This window comes from Syngnathoides biaculeatus, chromosome 5 (genome assembly GCF_019802595.1).
Source record: "Syngnathoides biaculeatus isolate LvHL_M chromosome 5, ASM1980259v1, whole genome shotgun sequence".
Lineage (NCBI taxonomy): Eukaryota > Metazoa > Chordata > Actinopteri > Syngnathiformes > Syngnathidae > Syngnathoides > Syngnathoides biaculeatus.
The window spans coordinates 16,681,079-16,702,092 of record NC_084644.1 but is presented as its reverse complement, the minus strand read 5'-3'; the positions used below and the strand labels follow the sequence as shown (position 1 = coordinate 16,702,092).

Here is a 21,014-nt window from a genome sequence, read left to right as displayed (position 1 = left end):
AAGTAAATATGTGAATTAAATTTAATTTGAATTAAAAATGCCACAGAAAATTTTATGCTGTATTTTTGGATACATATTTTGACTACATTTTAAAATTCACATTATCTAAATGTGATCACGTTTTCAATAGCTGTATTTCAGTTTAATATTTCAATGTTAACAAATTCTGCATATGAAAAAAAAAAAAAAACCCTTTCAAAATTCAAACAATATTTTCAGTCTCCTGAGATTCAATGTATGTATGTGACGTCACGTGACTAAAGAAGCGTACTGGATTGGCTGGGTGTTGGGTTCTGACATCCCTTGCTAATGTCTGAAGTAATACTGTGTTTTACAGTGAAATTAGACGTTGAATTTCAGACAGTGAATTTTAGCCAGTTGAATTTCAGATGGTGAATTTTAGCCAGTTGAATTTCAGGCGGCTGAAAATATTGGGTTTTATTTTTTATTTTTTTTTTAGATATGCCGAATTTAACATTGAAAAGTTAAACTGAAATACAGCTATTGAAAATGTGATCACATTGAAATTTTAATTTTAAAATGTACCGTATTTTCACGGCTATAAGGCGGCACCAGATTAAAAGGCGCAGTCTCAGATGCGGGTGCAAATCCAGTATTTAACACGTACCGGGCGCACTGTATTATTAGGCACAGACAGGGTGGTGTCAGGAGACAGTGAGGCACAATTGCACCTTTATTTTTGTAAGCAGAAGAACAAGTTTACATTGGTGTGGAAGCCAGTCATGAGTCAAAACACCATCTTCACCCACAGTTTGATACTAAACCAAAATCTTTACACCACAGCAAACAGAACAGAACATCCAGCAGACAACAAAACGATGAGCGAAGAAATAATTGACAAAACATGCACTTCAAACATTATTTACATACACGTTTAGCGCCACAAATGATATAGCAACATTAGCTTAAAGCATACGGGAGCATCCATGCACGCAATATAAAAAGGTACCGGATAGGAAACACAGTTCAGTGGTACGCACTTAACTGACATATTTAACAGTGTAAATCGTGAATTCAGTTGTGTTTTTAAGTATTTAACTATGTAACTTATACAGTATAGCTGTATAGAGATACTAGCCGAAACCATACGGTCGCGTGTGTAAATACTTCAATAAAGTACAACCAGGTTCAGTGTTTACAATGTTAAATACTTCATTAAAGTAAAACCGAACTCAAGTTTTCCTCCGGGTGCCTTTTTAAATAGCGTGCATGCATGCTACTGTATGCTTTAAGCTAGTATCGCTATATAGTGTAGCTACATTATTAAATGCATTAATAAAGTACAACCGAACTCATTGTGTACGTGGTATATCCCATGCCGCTTGCAACTTCACTTTGCTTACCGTGTTCACGTCGATGTCCAACGAATGAAGTTGCTTTGTCATTTTTCTTTCACGGCGATTGTTTCTTTGTTAATCCATTGCTTGTGTTATTCCTCCAACTTGGGCCACCTCGCCTTGTAGACTCCCAGTATAACAGCAAGCTCCGAGTTCATTATCATCCATCGCTCACACCTCGCTCGCAACTTCACTTTATTTTGTTCACGACGATGTCCAGTGAATGAAGTTGCTTCGTTGTTGGTGCTTCCAGTTGGTTCCAAATTTTGGACAACGACTCACGTATAAGGTGCTCTGCATTATAAGGCGCCCTGTCTGTTTTGAAGAAAATTCAAGACATTTAAGTGTGGCTTATAACCATGAAAATACAGTAGTCAAAATATGTACACAAAAATACAACAAACTTTTCAATGGCATTTTGAATTCAAATTCTAGTGGCACATATTTACTTCCATACACTGCTTCCCTCTCCCGAGATACCAGACTGTGGACCAGAATTTCCTTCAAGCTGTCTGGAAGTCTTCATGTCCTCAGTGAACTCCTCCTGTTCCTGGGTTTTTGCTTCACCAACCACCAAAGCTGCATTCCACTTGGCCAGCCGGTACCCATCAGCTTCCTCAGCTGTCACACAGGCTAAAAAGTCCCGATAAGAGTCCTTCAGCTTAAAGGTTTCTCTCATCTTTGGTGTCCGGAAATGGGTTCAGGGCTTGCCACCATGACAGGCACTGACCACCTTACAGCTGCACCCCAGGTTAGCTGCTGTTCGGTTTATCACCTAATTTGCTGGAATAATTGCACAAATAACGGACAATAAGTTGTCTTCTGATCAGGAGGACGTGAGAGTTGCCGTTTCCAAACCCGTTCTGAACCAGCCTCTCGCTGACTTTCTTTATTTCCGAAAATACACAAGGTCAAAAGGAGGGGTGAGCAAGTGAACAAAAGCAGATTCTTTGATAGTGTGTGTGCGTTGATGAAGTTGTCCTTGGCCACATCTCAGAAGATTAGAAGTTGCACCTGTACGGGTGTGTGTGTGTGTGTGTGTGTGTGTGTGTGTGTGTGTGTGTGTGGGGGGGGGTGGTCTCGTCCTGTGAACAAGACTCTTGAAAGCAAGGATGAACCTTTGTCTGGCTGCATTCCTGTGTGCAAGGAATCTTCAAAAAATGGATGATACTTTGGCTTTGTTGCAAGTCCATAACATTAACAATATTTGTAAGAGCCGCCCCAGCAGTGGAGGAGCGATGTCCCCTGGAACATGATCAGCATTCTGTTGGCGGTGGAAGTTGAAACTCCTTCTGATGCGATTCTAATAGACATTCCCAGCAGACTCTCATTATACGTTTGGGGTTGCCAGGCCGGAACGGTATCTTCCCGCACCATCACAGCATACTCGCCACCATCTTCACCAGAGTGTCCAAGACATGCAGCCGCATGTCCAATGACACGATCACCGAACTGCCATTTAGAGTGTCCCGGTGCAAAGTGCATACGTGGACACTGTTGCTCTTTGTGGGCTTCATTAACCTGATGAAGGCCTTTAATACAGTCAGCAGGGATGGCCTTTTCAAGATCCTGCCAAAAATAGGGTACCCACCCATGCTTCTGAACCCTTCCATGACAGCATGACTGGCACAGTCGTCTTCGATGGCTCAATCTCAGAGTTTCAAGGTCAAGAGCGGTGTGAAACAGAGCTCTGTCTTAGCTCCGACATTGTTCGGAATATTTTTCACTGTCCTGCTAAAACACTCCTTTGGATCAGCCAGTGAGGGCATCTATCTTCGAAATAGATCAGACAGCAAACTCTAAAACCTGTCCCAGCTCAAGGCCAAGTCCAACGTCCAGCAGAAAGGCCTTTGCGATCTCCTTTTCATGGATGATGGAGCAATCACGATGTCCGTAAATACCGTCAAGACTTCAACAAAGACATCCCCACTGACATGGTGTTCGACGAACAACCCTACCGAGACCAGCTACATAGGCTCCATCGAACGGCGGTTGAAGACGCGGTGACCGACTACAAACCGGTAGTCATCCTTGGTTTCTACCCTACCCTGAGTTGGACAAATCCAAACTCGATCTTTGCTGCGACTGCCGTAAATAGGAGGCTGGCTTGCTAGAACGCGCCTTTATGTGCCTGCGTTCGACATATTGAGCACACCTGAATCAAGCGACAAGGTGGATGATAGTCTGTCTTTTTATTTATTTATTTATTTGGGCACGCCGTCACACGATCAACCGAAACTGCCTCGCGATCGACACATTGCGCACTCCTGGTGTAACTGAATTCCCTTTGACATGGCTCATTATGTTAATGACTTTCAACGTAAATGTACTCGCCGTATGTGAAGCAGCTCGGAACATGTGCTAATGGCATCACTTCCGTACATGGTCAGTACGGTTAACTTGTATTTCCTGTTACTGGATGAATACTAATTGTTTAGAATCAGGCTTGTTCTGTTGCCACCGTTTATGAAATAAACACGTAGATTAATGTCAAGACTACACAAATTAAGCGACGTCTTTCAACATCTATTTTTTTCTACTCGTAACAAATTTTACACGTGATTTTTCATGCTCGACTGTGCAGATTTGCGAGTGCAATGGCCCGTGGGGTATTGTGCGTAAATGAGGACTCTAGGGGGATCACATTCCACAGGTAGCCTGCTAAGGTCTATTCAGGGGTGGTGGAGAGGAGGGCCTGTCGGGAAGTCGAATCTCAGATTCAGGAGAAGCAATGTGGTTTGATGTCACGCCCCCGAGAACCCATATAACTCGCCATGCTTGGTAGGTTTGTCAGCACTGTAATAGTCCCATTCATATATAACTAGAGGGCTGGATTAATATACTTTCATATTTAGGTAGAGGCCACAATAATGCCCCATGGGCCACCAGTTTGAGACCCCAGATTTAAATGATGTTTGGGAAACTGACATCAATACGTTAAGTGTTTAATTTCAAGCTATTAAAGACAAACTACAATCCTCTGATTTTCCACATTCTTAAAAAGTGGTAAGTAGGATCATATACGTCTAGAATGGATCATCCTTTGGGCCCATTTGTTAATAGAGCTCTTTTTTTCTTTTTCTTTTTATATTTTATATTATGCACCCAGCCTCACCTGAGAGTTTACATATTTTTCCCTATGCCAGCATGGAACTCCAGTTTCCTTCCACATTCAGGGATGAGAATTTTCCGCCAATCGGCGGATTTCCGACTTTTTCAGACCAAAATGACCGTTCTCGAGATAAGCGCAAATCCGTTGAAAATTTCGTTTGTGGGCTCTGAGCTGCAAGTTCAGCTTAGTGCTAGCACAAACATGACTATCATATGCCGTTCTAACTTGCTCGGTAGTGTAAACATTTGCATTTTGCGACATAAACATTAAAACTTGTTTGCGGCAGATTACTCGATTGGTGTTATACAGTATAACGATCCAATCGTGTTAGTGGTTAATCGATTTTCACCATTGCCATGTACATATGTTCTCGTTTCTCAGAAATCGCAGTGTAACTTGTTAGCCAAGTAATGGCACGTGGGACTTAGCGCGAACTGAGGGATGGTGTGTTCAAAGTTTTACGATGGCGAAAGTGTTAGGGAAAAAAAAGGATAACGATCGAGCGAGAGCAATTGACAAGGATGCTGGAATCAAAAACTGTTTCAGACGGGCATGGCTTGAAAAAAGTGTGACAGTGCAGATAAGACCGAAAACGGTATCATGTCTAACTGAACACACAAAAAGTGGACATTCCCGGCAAAGTGCTTTGCACTCTGTGTTCCGATAGGAGCGAAAAATATCCAGGAGGAAACTCAACCGCTCCCCCACCGCCACTCCCCCATGGACAGACATTTTCAGTGTTTTTCCAAATTGGTCATTCTCATCCCTGCACATTACAAAGACATGCATTCATTGGAGATTCTGAATTGCCCTTAGGTATGATTGTGAAAGTCAATGGTTGTTTTTTGCGTGCTCTGTTAATGGCTTTCAGCCAGTTCAGGGTGTACCCTACCTCCTGCCCGAAGATAGATGAATTAGGCTCCAGCACTCCCACAACCCTTGTGTGGACAAGCGGCTCAGAAAATGGGTGGATGGTTATGCACCCAGAGTTGTAAATCACACAAATTTCTAAAGGGGTCACATGAATCTCAGGATCTCATCCCTGACCCAGAGAGGGCACGCCACCCCTTTCTGACTGAGGGCTATGGTCTCTGATTTGGAGGTGCTGATTCTTATCCCAGCCCCTTTACACTCCCCTGCGAACTGCTCCAGTGAGTGTTGATCACTGCTTGATGAATCCAAAAGAACCACATCATCTTCCAAGGGCAGCGATTCAATGCTGAGGCCGCCAAACCGGACACCCTCTATGCCTTAGCTGTGCCTAGAGATTGTCCATAAAATTTATGAACAAAATTGGTGACAAAGGGCAGCCTTGGCGGAGTCCAACTCAAACCGAAAACGAGTCCGACTTATTGCTGGCAATGCTGACAGCGGTCGTACATGGACCAAGCAGCCTGTATCGGGGTTTGGTACTCCATACTCTCAAGAGCGGTACCAGAGTCGAGGCGGTGCATCGAGGATACTGACTATAGTATACTCTAGTCGGAACTTCTCGACCTCACACACCGACTCTGGTTCCTTCCCTGCCAAAGAGGTGCCATTCCATGTCCCTAGAGCTAGTTTCTGTAGCCGAGGATCAGATCGGCAAGGTCCCCGCCTTTGGCCACCGCCCAGCTCACATCGCACCCGGCCCCGGTAGCTCCTCTCACAGGTGGTGAGCCCATGGGAAGGGGGACCCATGTTACCCCTTTCGGGCTATGCTCGGCCAAGCCCCATGAGTGCAGGCCTGGCCTCAGGCGCTCTCCTTCAAGCACCACCAGGCCTGGCTCCCGGTGGGGGTGGGGGGCTCGGTGACCCACGTCCAGGCAAGGGGAACAAAGATAAAGGCTTTTTAAGGCGTATCTTGTCTGGCCCCTCACCTTGGACCTTTTCGCCATTGGTAACACTACCAGGGGCATGGAGCCCCAGACAACTTAACTCCGACGATCATCAGGATACACAAACCCCTCCACCACAATAAGGTGACTGCTCGAGGAGGGCAGCTTTTATCCATCCATCCATCCATCAATCCATCCATTTTCGTAGCCACGTATCCTCACAAGGGTCGCGCCAAGTTCTGTAGCCTATCCCAACTTTCAATGGGCACGAGGCGGGTACACACTGAATTGGTGGCCAGCCAATCGCAGGGCACATCAACACAAACAGTCACACTAACAATCACACCTAGGGGCAATTTTGAGTGTCCAATTAATGCTACATGTTTTCGGGTTGTGGGAGGAAACTGGAGTGCCCGGAGAAAACCTACGCAGGCATGGAGAGAACATGCAAACTCCATACAGGTGGGTCTGGAATTGAACCTGGGACCTCAGACCTGTGAGACCAACGCTTTTCAGCTGAGTTACCGTGCCACTGAAACGTTTATTATAGTGGTCAAAAATATGTAACGCTCATTTTATCACGACAGAAAATCTGCATGCCATTTGTATTTTTTTTTTTTTTTTTGTCTGAAGGGGATGGAGGAGGTGGAGATGGGAGCAGTGGGAGTGAAGAAACTGGAAATCATAGGGGTGTTTCACAAATCCCCGTTCCAACAACAAATGTCCCAACCACCGATGATGTGCTGCGTGGGCTGGGGATTGTGGGGAGCAGTACTGTTGGTGAAGATGGAGACGTTGGTCCTTGCAGCAATCTCGCAGGACATGGAAGGAACAACTTTTGTACACATGCAGAGGTGAGTGTTTATTTCTTTAGGATTGCCTTGAAGCAACAAGACTGATTAGCCGTGATTCAATGTTTATCAGTAAAATATGCATAATTTCAGATGATCCCCTTCTAACTTTTAAAAGTTGTTCACCCCCCCCACCTTTGGAGCAATATATGTACAGCGCAATGAAAAAGTATTTGCCACCTTCCTGATTTTTTTTTTTTTTTTTTTTTTTTTTTTTTTTTTGCACATCGATCTCTCACACAGGTTTAAAATCGTCAAACATATAACATAATTCAGAGACAACCCCAGGGAATAAATAATGCAGTTTTCAAATGACAGTCCAATTCAAATAAAACAAACAAGCAAAAAAATACTTAAAATAAATATATATATATCCAAACCTTTCTGACCCTCTGTGGGAAAAAAAACTTGTCCCATGAACCTTGTTAAATAACAGTCACTGACGAACCACAAGTTTGGGTAAGGTGAATTCAATTTCACAAGCCACACCCAAACCTGATGTCCAAGAGACTTCTTGAATCAAGAAATTACTTAAATAGAATCGGTCAAAGAACGTAAAGTAGGCTACAAGATCTTAAGAACCAATGCATCATGCCACATTCCAAAGAAACTCAAGAAAAAATGAGGAAAAAAAGGCATTGAAATGCATCAGTTTGGAAAAGGTGACGAAGCCTTTCCAAGACTTTGGGGGCTTCAGCACACTGCTGCCAGAGCCATTATTCACAAATGGAGAAAACTGGGAAGTCTTTTATAAATCACTGAGTGCCACAATGACTCATCCAGCAGTTCACAAAAGGACCTCGAACAACATCTAAAGACCTGCAGGCTTTGCTGGCCTCTGTTAAGGTCAGTGTTCATGACTCTACCATAAGAAAGGCACTGGCCAAAAATGGCATCCAATGGAGAGTTCCCGAGCAAAACCCCCTGCTTTAAGCAAAGAATACAATGCCCCGAAAACATCTTGATCAGGGGTGCCCAATGCGTTGGTAGATTGCGAGAGGATGGCTGCTTGAAAAGATCTTGGGGCAAAAAAGTGTGGGTACCCCTGATTTTGATGATCCTCAAGCCTTTTGAAGAAATATTCCGGACTGAGTGAAATATTTTAATTTTTGGAAGGTGTTTGGCCTGTTACATCTGGTGTAAAAATGGCATTTGATAAAAAGAACATGCATACAGTGAAACATGGTGGAAAAATGATGGTCTGGGGCTTTTTTGATGCCTCAGGGCCAGGACACTTTGCTATCATTGATGGAACAATGAATTCTGCTGTGTACCAGAAGATCCTGAAGGAGAAAGTCTGCCCATCAGTTTGTGCCCTTGGATCATCCAGCAGGACAACTATCTGAAACGCTTTAGAAGTCCACCTCCGAATGTCTTAAAAATGTTTTGGAGTGGCCAAGTGAAAGTCCGGATTTAAATCCAATTAAGATGACCTTGTGTGACCTTAAACGGGCACTTCATGCTAGAAACCACCCCCCCCCCCCAATATGGTGGAGTTGAAAAAATTCTGCAAAGAGTGGGACAAAATTCCTTCAAAGCGACATGAGAGACTTATCACCAATTATCGCAAATGCTTGAATTCACTTGTCACTGCAATGGGTGGCACAACCTGTTTTTAGGTTCAGGAAGCAAAAACTTTTTCACAGGAAGGGTGGATTTTTTTTTTTTTTTTTTTTTTTTTTTTTTTTTTTTTTTGGTGCGCCTTAATAAATGGAGTTGTCATTTGAAAACTACATTTTGTATTGTAGCTAGTTAGCTAGCTACTTAGCTGGCTAGTTTTTATTTTGTGAAAACAGGTGGGTGACCGTGTGGGCCCTGTTGGAAACGGTGAAGGCAGTACCTCAAAAACTTCATCATGGGGAAATCATGCAGTCTCACCTGTGAACTGGAGCATGATTATGGACAGACAGGAGGCACTGGTGAGTACAAAAATAAGTGTAGATGCTTGATTATTGAAGCAGAGGTAAAACTTTTTTTTTCTTTTTTTAAATCAATCACAATATTTGATTAAAATTTGCAATACGGTATATTGGGAACCACCTGAACCTTTTATTACTGCCAGTTGCTGGTCTGTGTTTGGTATTCAAGGAAAACATAAATCCAAGAAATGACAACCTTTCTACATGTGATGGGGTCTTGGTAGCTTGGTATCTAAGACAGCTAAACTTTGTCTTGTCTAAGAAAACTGTAGTGCACAACTAGATAGCTAAGACTGGGTAAATTATTTTTTCAAGCTACAAATGCTCACATTAATAATATGAATACCAGGATGCCATGGAAAACACTGAGTTAGGGATGACATCTGAGCGAGCTGACTCTGCTTATGTGAAAAGTGAAACTGGACTCAGGAGATCCTTGCAAGAAAAACTTCACATTATCCAGAACAATATCCCCAACTCAAAGGTAACTATGTTATGTTGATTTAATTCTCCTTCTATTTTACAGGAAGTTCCTGATTTTAATAGCAAAGTTAGGTTTACACATGGCCATCTGTGATTTAAATAATAATGGAAAATGACCCAGTCCTGAAGTTCCAAGAAGACGTGTCCTCAGTTTTGAATTTGGGAATGCACATTTAACAAAGCGCTTAAAAAAAAAAAAAAATAACAATCAAGTTTTATTCTGAACTCTTGTACTGGTCAGAAGTTTGGACACAGTTTCTCATTCAGGTGCACATGAAAGTGTCTTTTTTTTTTTTTTTTTTTTTTTTTTTTGACTGGTAGTGTACATCTGTGGGGAATTCGTTTGTCATTAAAATGTTCCATTTCTTTTACTGCAGGACTAGTTTTTTAAATGGCATTGTTACAGATTGGTGAAAATAAATCTTAACCCAGGTGCTGCCTTCGTCAAACTTGAGAGGAGGGCCGTGTGGTAACACATCTGCAGCTGAGGCATCCGATATTATCAGTGAGGAAGATAATGATTACCTTTCTACCTCCCTGGAGCCAAAATATTTCTGTCAAGGAATGGCAGAGGAGCAAGATCATGAATCTAACTTCTGTCCAGACATCCTGCAATTGGAGTTTGAGAAAGGTTGGTGTTTATGAAATAAATGAAAATCATGTTGTCATTTTATAGAGTTTACAATCTGGTTTAAGGTATGTCACCTAATTAAATATCTTTACCATTTTTAATTAATAAATACTAGTGAATAGGATTATCTGACATCCAGTGCAGTAGGTACCTTGCCTCTCCTCTGAAATAGCTGATCTTGATCTCCAGCACGCCCACTACCGTAATGAGAAGCAGTACAGAAAATAGATGATGGAAATACAAGTGATGCACCAAAACCAAATTCTTGACTGAAATGAAAACTGAAATTGAGGAACCCATGGCTGAAAACAAAAAACATTACCATCCTAAAATGTAGAAGAACATATAAAATATACAGGGTGTCCCAAAAAATGTATACACACTTTAAATAATATCTGAGAATTCTTTTGCGTGTTAAAAAATATTCGAATTATAATGAACAAGTTAAGAAAATATTTAAAGTGCATATATATTTTTTTTACAGACACCACGTAGATTCAAATATAAATCAGACTCGGGCTTTGTTGACAAAAATGATCAAACGTTATTAAACATTTGGCACATAGAGTTCCCTCCAAAGGCATTGGGGTGGAAAGGTCAATTCCTTTTTGTTGTATACTGAAGACATTTCAATTTCAGATCAAAAGAGGAATTGCATCAAGCCTGTGGCCTATTGACCTCACCAGACAGTTTGTCTTCATTTGAAATGCTTTTCTAGGTCTTTACCGCCACTTCCTTCAGTGAATGTACGGGTGGAGGGATGGTGTGGTCCTGTGCCCACACCCCGCCTTTTGGGACTTGTCGGGGACCCTTGGTTGTGCTATGGACTGGCTGAGGTCCTGGGCAGTGGGTGGCGTCCTCCTGGTTGGGTTCCATGCTGGATGAGCTCACTGTCTTACCCCCCTTAGGGGTGTATGGGGCTGAGGCCACCCTTACCAAATCAATGAAAATGAGTCCTGAGTCCAGAAAAAAAACAAACTCGTCTGTACAGAAAGTTAAGCCTGCCGGCTCTGCCTCTGAAGGGATAGCACTAAAACTTGATTTGTACTTTTGGTTCACTGTCTGTAGAAGCTCTAAACAACATGCATACATACGTCAGGTATGTCTTAAAGTCATGCGTCGACGTTGAATGAGTATGCTTTATTTGTCCCTGTTAATTTTTTTAGTCTTCAACAAGGGACACGCATGAAGCGAGATCCCTGTTATGTATTAGTATCCATCCATCCAGTTTCATAGCCGCTTATCCTCACAAGGGTTGCTGGAGTGCTTGATCCCATCTCAGCCGTCAACTGGTAGAAGGTAGAATACACCCTGAGTTGGTTGCCAGCCAATCGCAGGGAACATAGAGACAAACAGCCACACTCACAATCAGACCTAGGGGAAATTTAGAGTGTCCAATTAATGATACATGTTTTTGTGATGTGGGAGAAAACCAGAGTGCCCAGAGGTAACCCACGCAGGCACGGGGACAACATGCAAACTCCACACAGGGAGGGTGTCTGATTCCGCTTATCCGCAGGACTAATCGGGAGAAATGTCCTGACCGACTCCCCAATTAAACGGTTAAGCTACCCCTTTACCCCAGCCGACTCTAACACCGTGCGTGCAGGGGCACAGTAGCTTCTTAAGTCGGTGTCGAGATGAATTCGCCTAGGTGAACTAACTGCCTTTAGTTTACAGAGCCAATCCGGTCTGCCCTCACTTATCAGCCGTTGTTGAGTAACCTTCCAGAGAATAAGGGTGATAAAATGATCGCTCCGCTTTTACAGCAGGTTCATCTCTTATGAATCGATTGCACTTGTCATTGACCTAGTAAATTTAACAATCCTTGTTAGGATCGTACGGGGTTGGTTTTATCTTAAACCTGAGATTATCAATGAGTGAATTTTACGACTAAATGATAGAATTTTACGACTAAATGATGTTAATGTCGTTGACGATCGCTCTTTAATGAGTTTGAATGGTAATAATGAGACAACTCAATATAAGAATGACAAAGATAGATGAAAATGGAAATTTTGAGAATTTAATAAAATGATTAAAATCATTCAGATAGCATTCATTACTCGACAGTTACTCCTGCCAGTCGCGGGGTACGGTTGCAATTTTAAGGCAAAATTTGATGTTAATTCAACATAAATCAATAAAAAGAAAAAATATTAAAATGATAATACTGAGGTAAGTAGGGTGAGATAAATGATAAAAGTAGTAAAAAGTAATTATGGAGTAAATTGAGTGAGCCTGTTCGGGGTAATCAAGTCCTACAAAGCTCGAACCCTAATTTAGTAATAAGGTATTTTAGGATTAAGGATAAATTGTCAAGCCAATTTGCCCTTCTTAGGTAACCATGTAATATCGCTGGTATTATCCTGCCATTACCTTATTATAGTAGTTGTTTTACTCGTACCCAATCATAGATGGAGTAGTCAAAAATAAGCACCCCAAGTTGCTCGAACACTTCTCCCCACCAGCTTGCCACACGACTATTACTCCTACAGAAGGACCTGTCTCTTTGTCAGCGAGAAACGAACAAAGAGCCTTGGATTTCCGTATCCAAAGTTTTTATAGCTTTTTGGTGGAACATTCTGGAAGGTTTTGGATGTATCTACGCCCAGTGGGAAGGGCTCTCTTTGTTATCCTATTGGGCCCCTTTCGCCATCCCTGGGTTGACTTGTCATGCCCCTCTTAGCTCACTCAAATTAGGGCCAGGCGCCCGCAAACTCAACTGTCATTTCCCCTTCAATCAACAGGTGGATTCCTGTAAATGTAACCACAAACTTGCGTTCAGTTTCACTCTAGTTTTTAAGCAATAGCATAAATGTATCAACATTCTTGTGAATACAATTCTCTCGTTGGTTGCACATCGTCTGTTGCCTTGTCTGAGAGAGACAGTCATACACACACATACACATTTTCTTTTCACAAAGCAGTTTCAAAGCATCATAGTCTTTACTAAAGGTTCAATTGGAAAAACAGTTAAGATCAGTTGCTTGCAAACATCCCGTGTGGTAACTTAAGGGTGTCACAGGCTTCCTGTTCAGCAACCCAGCGATACTGGAAACATCCTGTTTGTCACTTGCAGGCAGGTGTTCTTCGCCGTTGAAAAACCGTTGGAAACCGCAGGGTGTGAGCAGCTGCTGAAACGCATCCTGTTGATATCTTTATGTCAAAAACAAGATGTGAATACAAAGACGTTTGTGAAATAAACACGTAAATTAATGTCAAGACCAATGTTCCCTTTAATTTTTTTACATGTCTGACTAAACGCACTAAGCCCGTGAGCACCACCTTTGGTCACTGTGAGCAACATCAGACTTATGCACTGTGGTGAGATCTGTGTCAACCAGTGAAGTTATGTGGCTCATTCAAAGATTCAGATTATAGCATTTACATTCCCATCAGAATATTTTTAAGAACAATTTTGTTTTTGCAAACTTGCAATGAAAATGTCAACAAACAAAAAAATACATTACAATACAAATGCATACCAAGCCAACTATTAACTATAAATTTAAAATGTCTCTTCCAACTTTGTATCATTTTTTTTTCTGTTTTTCTTGGTGTAAAACTGAATTATTGCCTGCAGAATATCTTTAGCAAAGCATGTTGAAAGCTGAATGATGCTCCCAAACAGTTATGTTGCCTCCTATATTTAAAATATAGAATTAGCTTTTTGTGCACTGTATGGTCCTTGCTTTTTTACGTTGCCCAGACTGTTTTGCCAACTAAAGCACTGGTGGTGTTTCTAGTTATGAGTGTACCCCTTTAAGAGCCGGGGGGGGGAGGGGGGGATCAGGTAAACTAGCAAGACACCATGTGATTCTGTATTAAAAAAAAAAAAAAAGGCGTCAGGCTGTGGTTCACGCCATTGACTCGGTTTTCATGTGCGTTGAGGAATGGTGGGCAATTGCATTGGTCAAGACGACACTAAATAAGTGATGTTGTTCAATATCTATGTATTTCTACTCGTAACAAATTTTACGCGCGTGATTTTTTTTTTTTTTTTTTTTGTGCTCGACTGTGCGGATTTGCGAATGCGATTGCGCCTTTCAAAACACAGAGACTGAGTACTGCTGGCCTCAACTCGGGATATTGTGAATCGATGGCGAGAATACTTCGAAGACCTCCTCAATTCCACCAACACACCTTCCCATAAGGAAACAGAATCTGGGTTCTCTGAGGCACGCTCTTCTATCTCTGGGCTTGAGATCACTGAGGTGGTTAAAAAGCGCCTTGGTGGCAGAGCCCTGGAGGGATGGATGAGATTCGTCCGGAGTTCCTAAAGCCTCTAGATGTTGTGGGGCTCTCCTGGTTTTCGTCCTAGCCATAGACCAGCTCTACACCCTTGGCAGGGTTCTCGAGGGTGCATCGGAGTTCGACCAACCAGTCTACGTGTGTTTTGTGGACTTGGAGAAGGCGTTTGACTGTGTCCCTTAGGGAGTCTTGTGGGTGGTTCTTTGGGAGCATGGCATACCGAACCCCATGATATGGGCTGTTCAGTCTCTGTACGACCGGTGTCAGGTTGGTCCGCATTGCCGTTAATAAGTTTGACTCGTTTCCGGTGAGAGTTGGACTTCACCCAGGATGACCTTTGTCACAGTTTTTGTTCATAACTTTTGTGGATGGAATCTCTGGCGCAGCCGAGGCATAGAGGGTGTCCGGTTTGGTGGCCTCAGCATCGCATCTCTGCTCTTGTGGTTGATGATGTGGTTCTGTTGGCTTCATCAAGCAGTGATCTCCAACGCTCACTGGAGTGGTTTGTAGCAGCGTCTGAAGCGGCTGGGATGAGAATCACCACCTCCAAATCTGAGATCAGGGTCCTCTCATGGTCTGGGATGAGATCGTGCCCTAGGTGGAGAGTTCAAGTATCTTGGGGTCTTGTTCATGATTAAGGAAGAATGGAGTGGGAGATTGACACGTGGATCAGTGCAGCATCTGCAGTGACTTTATATCGGCTCATTATGCGGACTTTATATAGGAGGCCCGTTGTGGTAAAGAGGGAGCTAAGTCGAAAGGCAAAGCTCTCAATTTACCAGGCAATCTACGTTCCTACTCTCACCTATGGGCACGAGATTTGAGTCGGAACCGAAAGAACAAGATCCCAGATACAAGTGCCCAAAATGATTTTCCTCTGCATGGTGTCTGGGCTCTCCCTTAGAACTGGGGTGATGGGCACGAGATTTGAGTCGGAACCGAAAGAACAAGATCCCAGATACAAGTGCCCAAAATGATTTTCCTCTGCATGGTGTCTGGGCTCTCCCTTAGAACTGGGGTGATGGGCACGAGATTTGAGTCGGAACCGAAAGAACAAGATCCCAGATACAAGTGGTCGAAATGAGTTTCCTCTGCATGGTGTCTGGGCTCTCCCTTTAGAACTGGGGTGAAAAGTTTGGCCATCCGGGAAGGGCTCAGTGTCAAGCCACTGCTCCTCCGCATTGAGAGGAGACTCCCTGGTAAGGTGTTCCGGATATGTCCCACTGGAAAGAGACCCCAGGACATGCTGGAGAGACTGTTTCTCGGCTGGCCTAGTAAACTTCTCGGGATCCCTCCGGAAGAGCTGGAAGAAGTGGCTGGAGACTGGGAAGTCTGGGTATCCCTGCTGAAGCTACTTCACCCGGTACCCGTCCCAGAGAAACAGTAGAAGATGAATGGATGGATGGATGAATAAACAAAATATTTTGCTTGTCTTTTCAGGTCCAAATGTCCCTCATAGTGTTGTGTACCAGAATGAAGAAGGGGAGTGGGTAACAGATCTAGCCTATTACACCTCCTTTGAGAAGGAAGTTAAGAAGTCATCACAAAACGATGAATTTCAAACTGAGGACTTTGTTTCCGCCGGTATGTATCAGGTACTCCCAAATACTGTAGCGGCCATGTATGGCCATGTGTGTTTGTTAATGAACACATTGTTTATGCTGTTTATGTTGTTTATTGGTGTCACGTGACGGACAGTATATTTTCCCCAATCATTTTTTTTTTTTTCCAGGTGATGCTTTAGAAAAGATAGTCAAAGATCAAGAGGAGTTTGAAAAGGAGCACCAATTCATGCAGGTATTTGTAGCCTAGAAATATGCTTTTAGTAGTCGCTGAAAAGCAGTGAGGTTTTAACTGGCTCAGGTCCTTTCACAGTAGTCTTGACTCTACTATGACTGTATAAATCTCAAACAGTTAGTGCTGTGAAAAAGTATTCCCTTTCTTGATTTTTTAATCTATAACACACAAACAGGTTTCTAATCATCAAACCAATTTTAATATCACTCATAGACAACCCAAGGAAATAAAGAACTTCAGTTTTCAAATGACAATTTAAAAAAAAAAAAGGCTAAAAAAAATACAAACCTTCTGGCACTCTGTGAAAAAGCATTTGCCCTGTGATGCTAATAACTCGTTATGCCTCCCTTGGCAGCAATAACTGAAATCAAGCATTTGCGATAGGATTTTGCGAGGAATTTTGTCCCACTCTTCTTTGCAGAATTGTTTCAACTTTGGCATATTGGTTTTCTAGCATGAAGTGCCCGTTTAAGTTCACACCACAGCATCGCAATTGGATTTAAATCTGTACTTTGACTTGGCCATTCCAAAGCCTTTTTTTTTCTTTTTTTGGGGGGGGGGTGGGGGGGCAGACATTCAGAGGTGGACTTGTTGGTGTGTTTCAGTTCGCTGTCCAGCATGATCCAAGAGTGCTTGAGTTTGTGGGCATAAAATGATGGCCTCATGTTCTCCTTCAGGATTTTATGTTACACAGCAGAATTCATTGTTGCATCAATCACAGCAAGTTGTCCTTGTCCTGAGGTAGCAAAACAGCCCCAGATCGTTGTCACCACACTTCACTGTTTGCAATGTTCTTTTTATGAAATGCAATTTTTACACCAATGTACTGTAACTGGACGAGCACCTTCCAGAAAGTAACATTTTTGACTCATTAGTCTTGTGGAGGCCCCATAGGTTTGAGCATTGGTTTGGTAAACCTGGGGTTGTGAGTTCATATGTCACTGGGGCTTCCACTTCCCCTGAGGGGTTGCATCAGGAAGCGCATCCAGTGTTAAAACTCTGCCAAACAAATGTGTTTCATCTGAGATGACATGCTGTGGCGACCCATAACAGGACAACCTGAAAGAAACTTACTAGTCTCGAGAATGTTTCTCTAAAAGTTTTGAGTATCAAGATGTTTTGTTTTTTTTTTGAAAATGTGAGATGGACCTATGAGTTCTTTGCCGACAGCGGGGGTTTTCGCCTGGGAACTCTCCAGTGGATGCCATTTTTGACCAGTCTCTTTCTCATTGTAGTCATTGAACACCGACAATTAACTGAGCCCAGTGAGGCCTGTAGACCTCTAGACGTCGTGCGAGGTTCTTTTGTAACCTCCTAGATGAGTTGTTGTTGCACTCTTGGAGTAATTTTAGTTGGTCGTCCACTCCTGGTCAGGTTAGCAACTGTTCCTAGTTTTCTCCTTTTGTGGACAATGGCTCTGACAATGGTTTGCTGGTTCAGCTTTGGGTGTGGGTTGTGAAATTGAATACACTTTTCCCAAATTTGTTAGTCACACTGACTTTATGATTTAACTGTTTCACAGAGGTTCAAAATGATTTGGATTTTTTTTTATCCCTTAATACAATGAATTGTCATTTGAATACTGTACAGTGGTACCTCTGCTTGTGAAATTAATCCATTCCAGAAGTTGTTTTGTAATGTTAATTTTTTGTAAGTAAGCAAAAAAAAAGTAGATACATTCTAAAAAGCATGAGGAAAAAAATAAACATTTGACCTCACCTCTGTTGGCAACTTATTCCATTTGTGTTTAGCATAATAGCTAAATGCTGCTTCACCATGTTTGCTTTGGACTCTGCGCACCACTATTTGACATGTCAGTCGATCTCAGAGCTCTACTGAGTTTGTATTGTGTAAGCATTTCTTTCATGTATTCAGAACCTAAATCATTTAGTGATTTATAGACCAGTTGCAGAACTTTAAAATCTATTCTAGAGCTGACTAGAAGCCAGTGCAAGGACTTTACGATTGGAGTTATATGCTGTAACCGCTTTGTTTTGGTCAGAACGTGAGCTCCAGCATTCTGAATGACCTGCAGCTGTTGAATACTCTTTCCCCCCTTTTGAAATTATTTATTTATTTTTGTCCAGTCAGAAGACCATTACAGTAGTCAAGTCTACTTGAGATAAAAGTATGGATGAGCTTTTCCTGTTATGCTTGACACATACAAGACTTCACTGTAGATATGTTCTTCAGATCGGAGAAGGCAGTTTTTGTGATTGATTTCATATGATTGTTAAAAGTCAGGTCGGAATCAATCAGAACACCAAGGTTTCGGATTGATCTTTGGTTTTTAAAGATAGAGAGTCCAGATGTTTACTAACAGCAATTCTTTTCTTTATTGCCAAAAACAATTGTCTGTTTTGTTGTAATTTAGTTGAAGATAATTTTGGCTCATCCAGTTATCTAATTTAGACAGTGGCACAATACCTCAATTGAACTGTAGTCATCCGGAGACACTGCTAAATATAACTGTGTGTCATCTGCATAGCTATGGTAGTCAAAATTAAAGTTTTGCCGAATTTGACCCATGGGTGGCATATACAGGCTGAACAGCAGAGGTCCAAGAACTAATCCTTGAGCAACCCCATAGGTCATTGCTATTCGCTGAGACCGAGCACCTCCAATGGTCACAAAGTAGCTCCTTTCCTCCAGGTAGGACCTAAACCATTTAAGGACCGTTCCATTTAGTCCTACCCACATTCCCAATCTGTTTAGCAGTATATTGTGACTTACCATATCAAAAGCCGCGCTGAGATCCAACAAGACCAAAACTGACACATTTCCTGAGTCAGGATTCAACCTTATAACATTCAGCACTTTTTTTAAGAGCAGCTTCTATACTGTGATGAGTTCGGAAACCTGATTTGAAATTTGTCAAAGTCCCTTTAAATTCAAGAAATTGCTAAGTTGATGGAAAATAACTTTCTCAAGAATCTTTGCTATGAACAGGAGATTTGAGATGGGTCTATAGCTTGCTACAATGGAATCGTCCAGTGCTCTGTTTTTTAGAAGAGGCTTAACAGTAGCTACTTTGAGAGCTTTGGGAAACTCGCCAGACTGAAGTGAGCAATTATTTGCTGCAAATCAGGTAGCACCGACTTCACAATAGTTTTGCAAAAAACAAATGAACATTTGATTTTTCCAATGTGTGGCGCTTTGTGACCACGTGTGACAGCGCTAGCCTCATTCGGTGACACTCGAGTGTCCAAGGGTATCAAAAAGCATCATGAGTAAAGATTGATGTCCCTTCTAGTCAATGTGATGCCAGGAAGATGCTACGGCAATAGCCAATAGGAGAGCAGCTCTATCACATCACACAAACCAAGATACAGGATGTTTACGTTCGGTGGAATTTGGGGAGTCCAGCGCCTATTTTTTTTCCCTTCTGTGTCCTGAATTTCCTTCGTACCTAGAGACAATATTTTTCCGAGGAGTTTTGTAATCTGAATTTTTCGTTTCTGGAGTTGTTCGTAATTAGAGGTACCACAAAGTTTTGTATTTCCTTTGGTTGTCTCTGAGTGAAATTAAGAAGGGGCAAATACATTTTAATGGGACTCTAAGTTAAGTTATTTTCCTCTTACTGTAATAACCAAATTAGGAATTATTTTTTCCCGATTTGGTGTTTACACGATTTTTGTCTTTGCATAGACTTTGCACTGCTATGCCTACCACACACAGAGTGATGGAGCTAAATGTGGAGTTCGGCAACTAGTTTTAAAGGATAGATGATCGCTCGGCCACTGTTTTTGCGGTAATTAAAAATCGGAGGAAGAGTTGTGTCATGCAGTAACTTTGCAGATTACCAGCTAATTAAAATGCAAAAACTACAAATACAAACTTTCTCAAATGCAATAACTACATTTATGTGTTTTAAACTTATGAAATCTAGCTGACTGTTGCTAAGCCGTACAGGTATAATCGAACCTCGATACAACTAAAAGGGGCAAGTTGGAAGCCGTATGGTATAGCCGATAGTGGTTCAATGAAATAGGCATTATTTTTAGCCCAGATGTACCCATATTACTCTAGACTAGAATTTGAATTACACGCGCACACACACACACACACACACACACACACACACACACACACACTTTCATATGTACCTGTGGATGAAAGTCGAAATCTGGTTCGGCCTCATCGCGCGGTCTGTGTCCGGCCTGACGTCTAGTTTCCGTTAAACATCGTCAATTATTCTGGGTGAGCTTCCAAACCACTCTGGTGTGGTTTCACAAATAAGAGAACAATATTTTTCCAGCATTTCGCTTTTGTTGGCCCACTTGAGAAAAATTATTCTTATTGAAGTAACTATATTTGATTAGAAAGTTGAATCTTATGGTGGAGCTGAGTTACAATTGTAGCATATGCATATGACATTGTTGGTTTGTGTTATTCCTTCTGTTTTATTCCACATTGCTTTTCATGCAGGAGGAGGAGATTGTACCAGATAGCAGCAACAGTCCCTTTCCAAATGACTCTTGGAAAGCTGGTACTAGCAGCCACATCTTGATGAGAGCCTCTCAAGTTTCCTCTGAGTTTAATCCTGGGGACCAAAGCTACTTGCGGCTCTCATTAGGGCAGTTTTTTCAACAACGTTCTGAAGCCCTGGGCTGTCTTGGCAGTGGTAATAACATGGATGGGATTAAACGGGTCAGTGATACAGTATTGCTGTTATGGAATTTAGTTGAATTATTTTTGGGCAAATTTACTATATGCTGTACTGAGAGCTTTTTCTCATTAAAAAAACTGTTCAATGTCTGAGAGTGCAGAAATTAATTTAGAGTAGGTTTTC

General features: G+C 42.0%; 1 protein-coding gene across 6 annotated transcripts in view; it reads left to right on the top strand.

Moving 5' to 3' along the window:
• cep192 (centrosomal protein 192) overlaps positions 1 to 21,014 on the top strand; it is a 122,370-nt gene that overhangs the window by 27,249 nt on the left and 74,107 nt on the right. For all 6 annotated transcript variants that reach the window (XR_009794871.1, XR_009794870.1, XM_061818970.1 and 3 more), the window contains exons 11-17: positions 6,921 to 7,141; positions 8,935 to 9,057; positions 9,407 to 9,541; positions 9,973 to 10,171; positions 15,866 to 16,009; positions 16,158 to 16,222; positions 20,651 to 20,872. Coding sequence is in view for 4 of the 6 variants with exons in the window: in XM_061818970.1 (XP_061674954.1) it covers positions 6,921 to 7,141; positions 8,935 to 9,057; positions 9,407 to 9,541; positions 9,973 to 10,171; positions 15,866 to 16,009; positions 16,158 to 16,222; positions 20,651 to 20,872 (1,109 nt within the window). In the remaining 2 variants the exon portion in view is untranslated. The remainder of the gene's footprint in view (positions 1 to 6,920; positions 7,142 to 8,934; positions 9,058 to 9,406; positions 9,542 to 9,972; positions 10,172 to 15,865; positions 16,010 to 16,157; positions 16,223 to 20,650; positions 20,873 to 21,014) is intronic.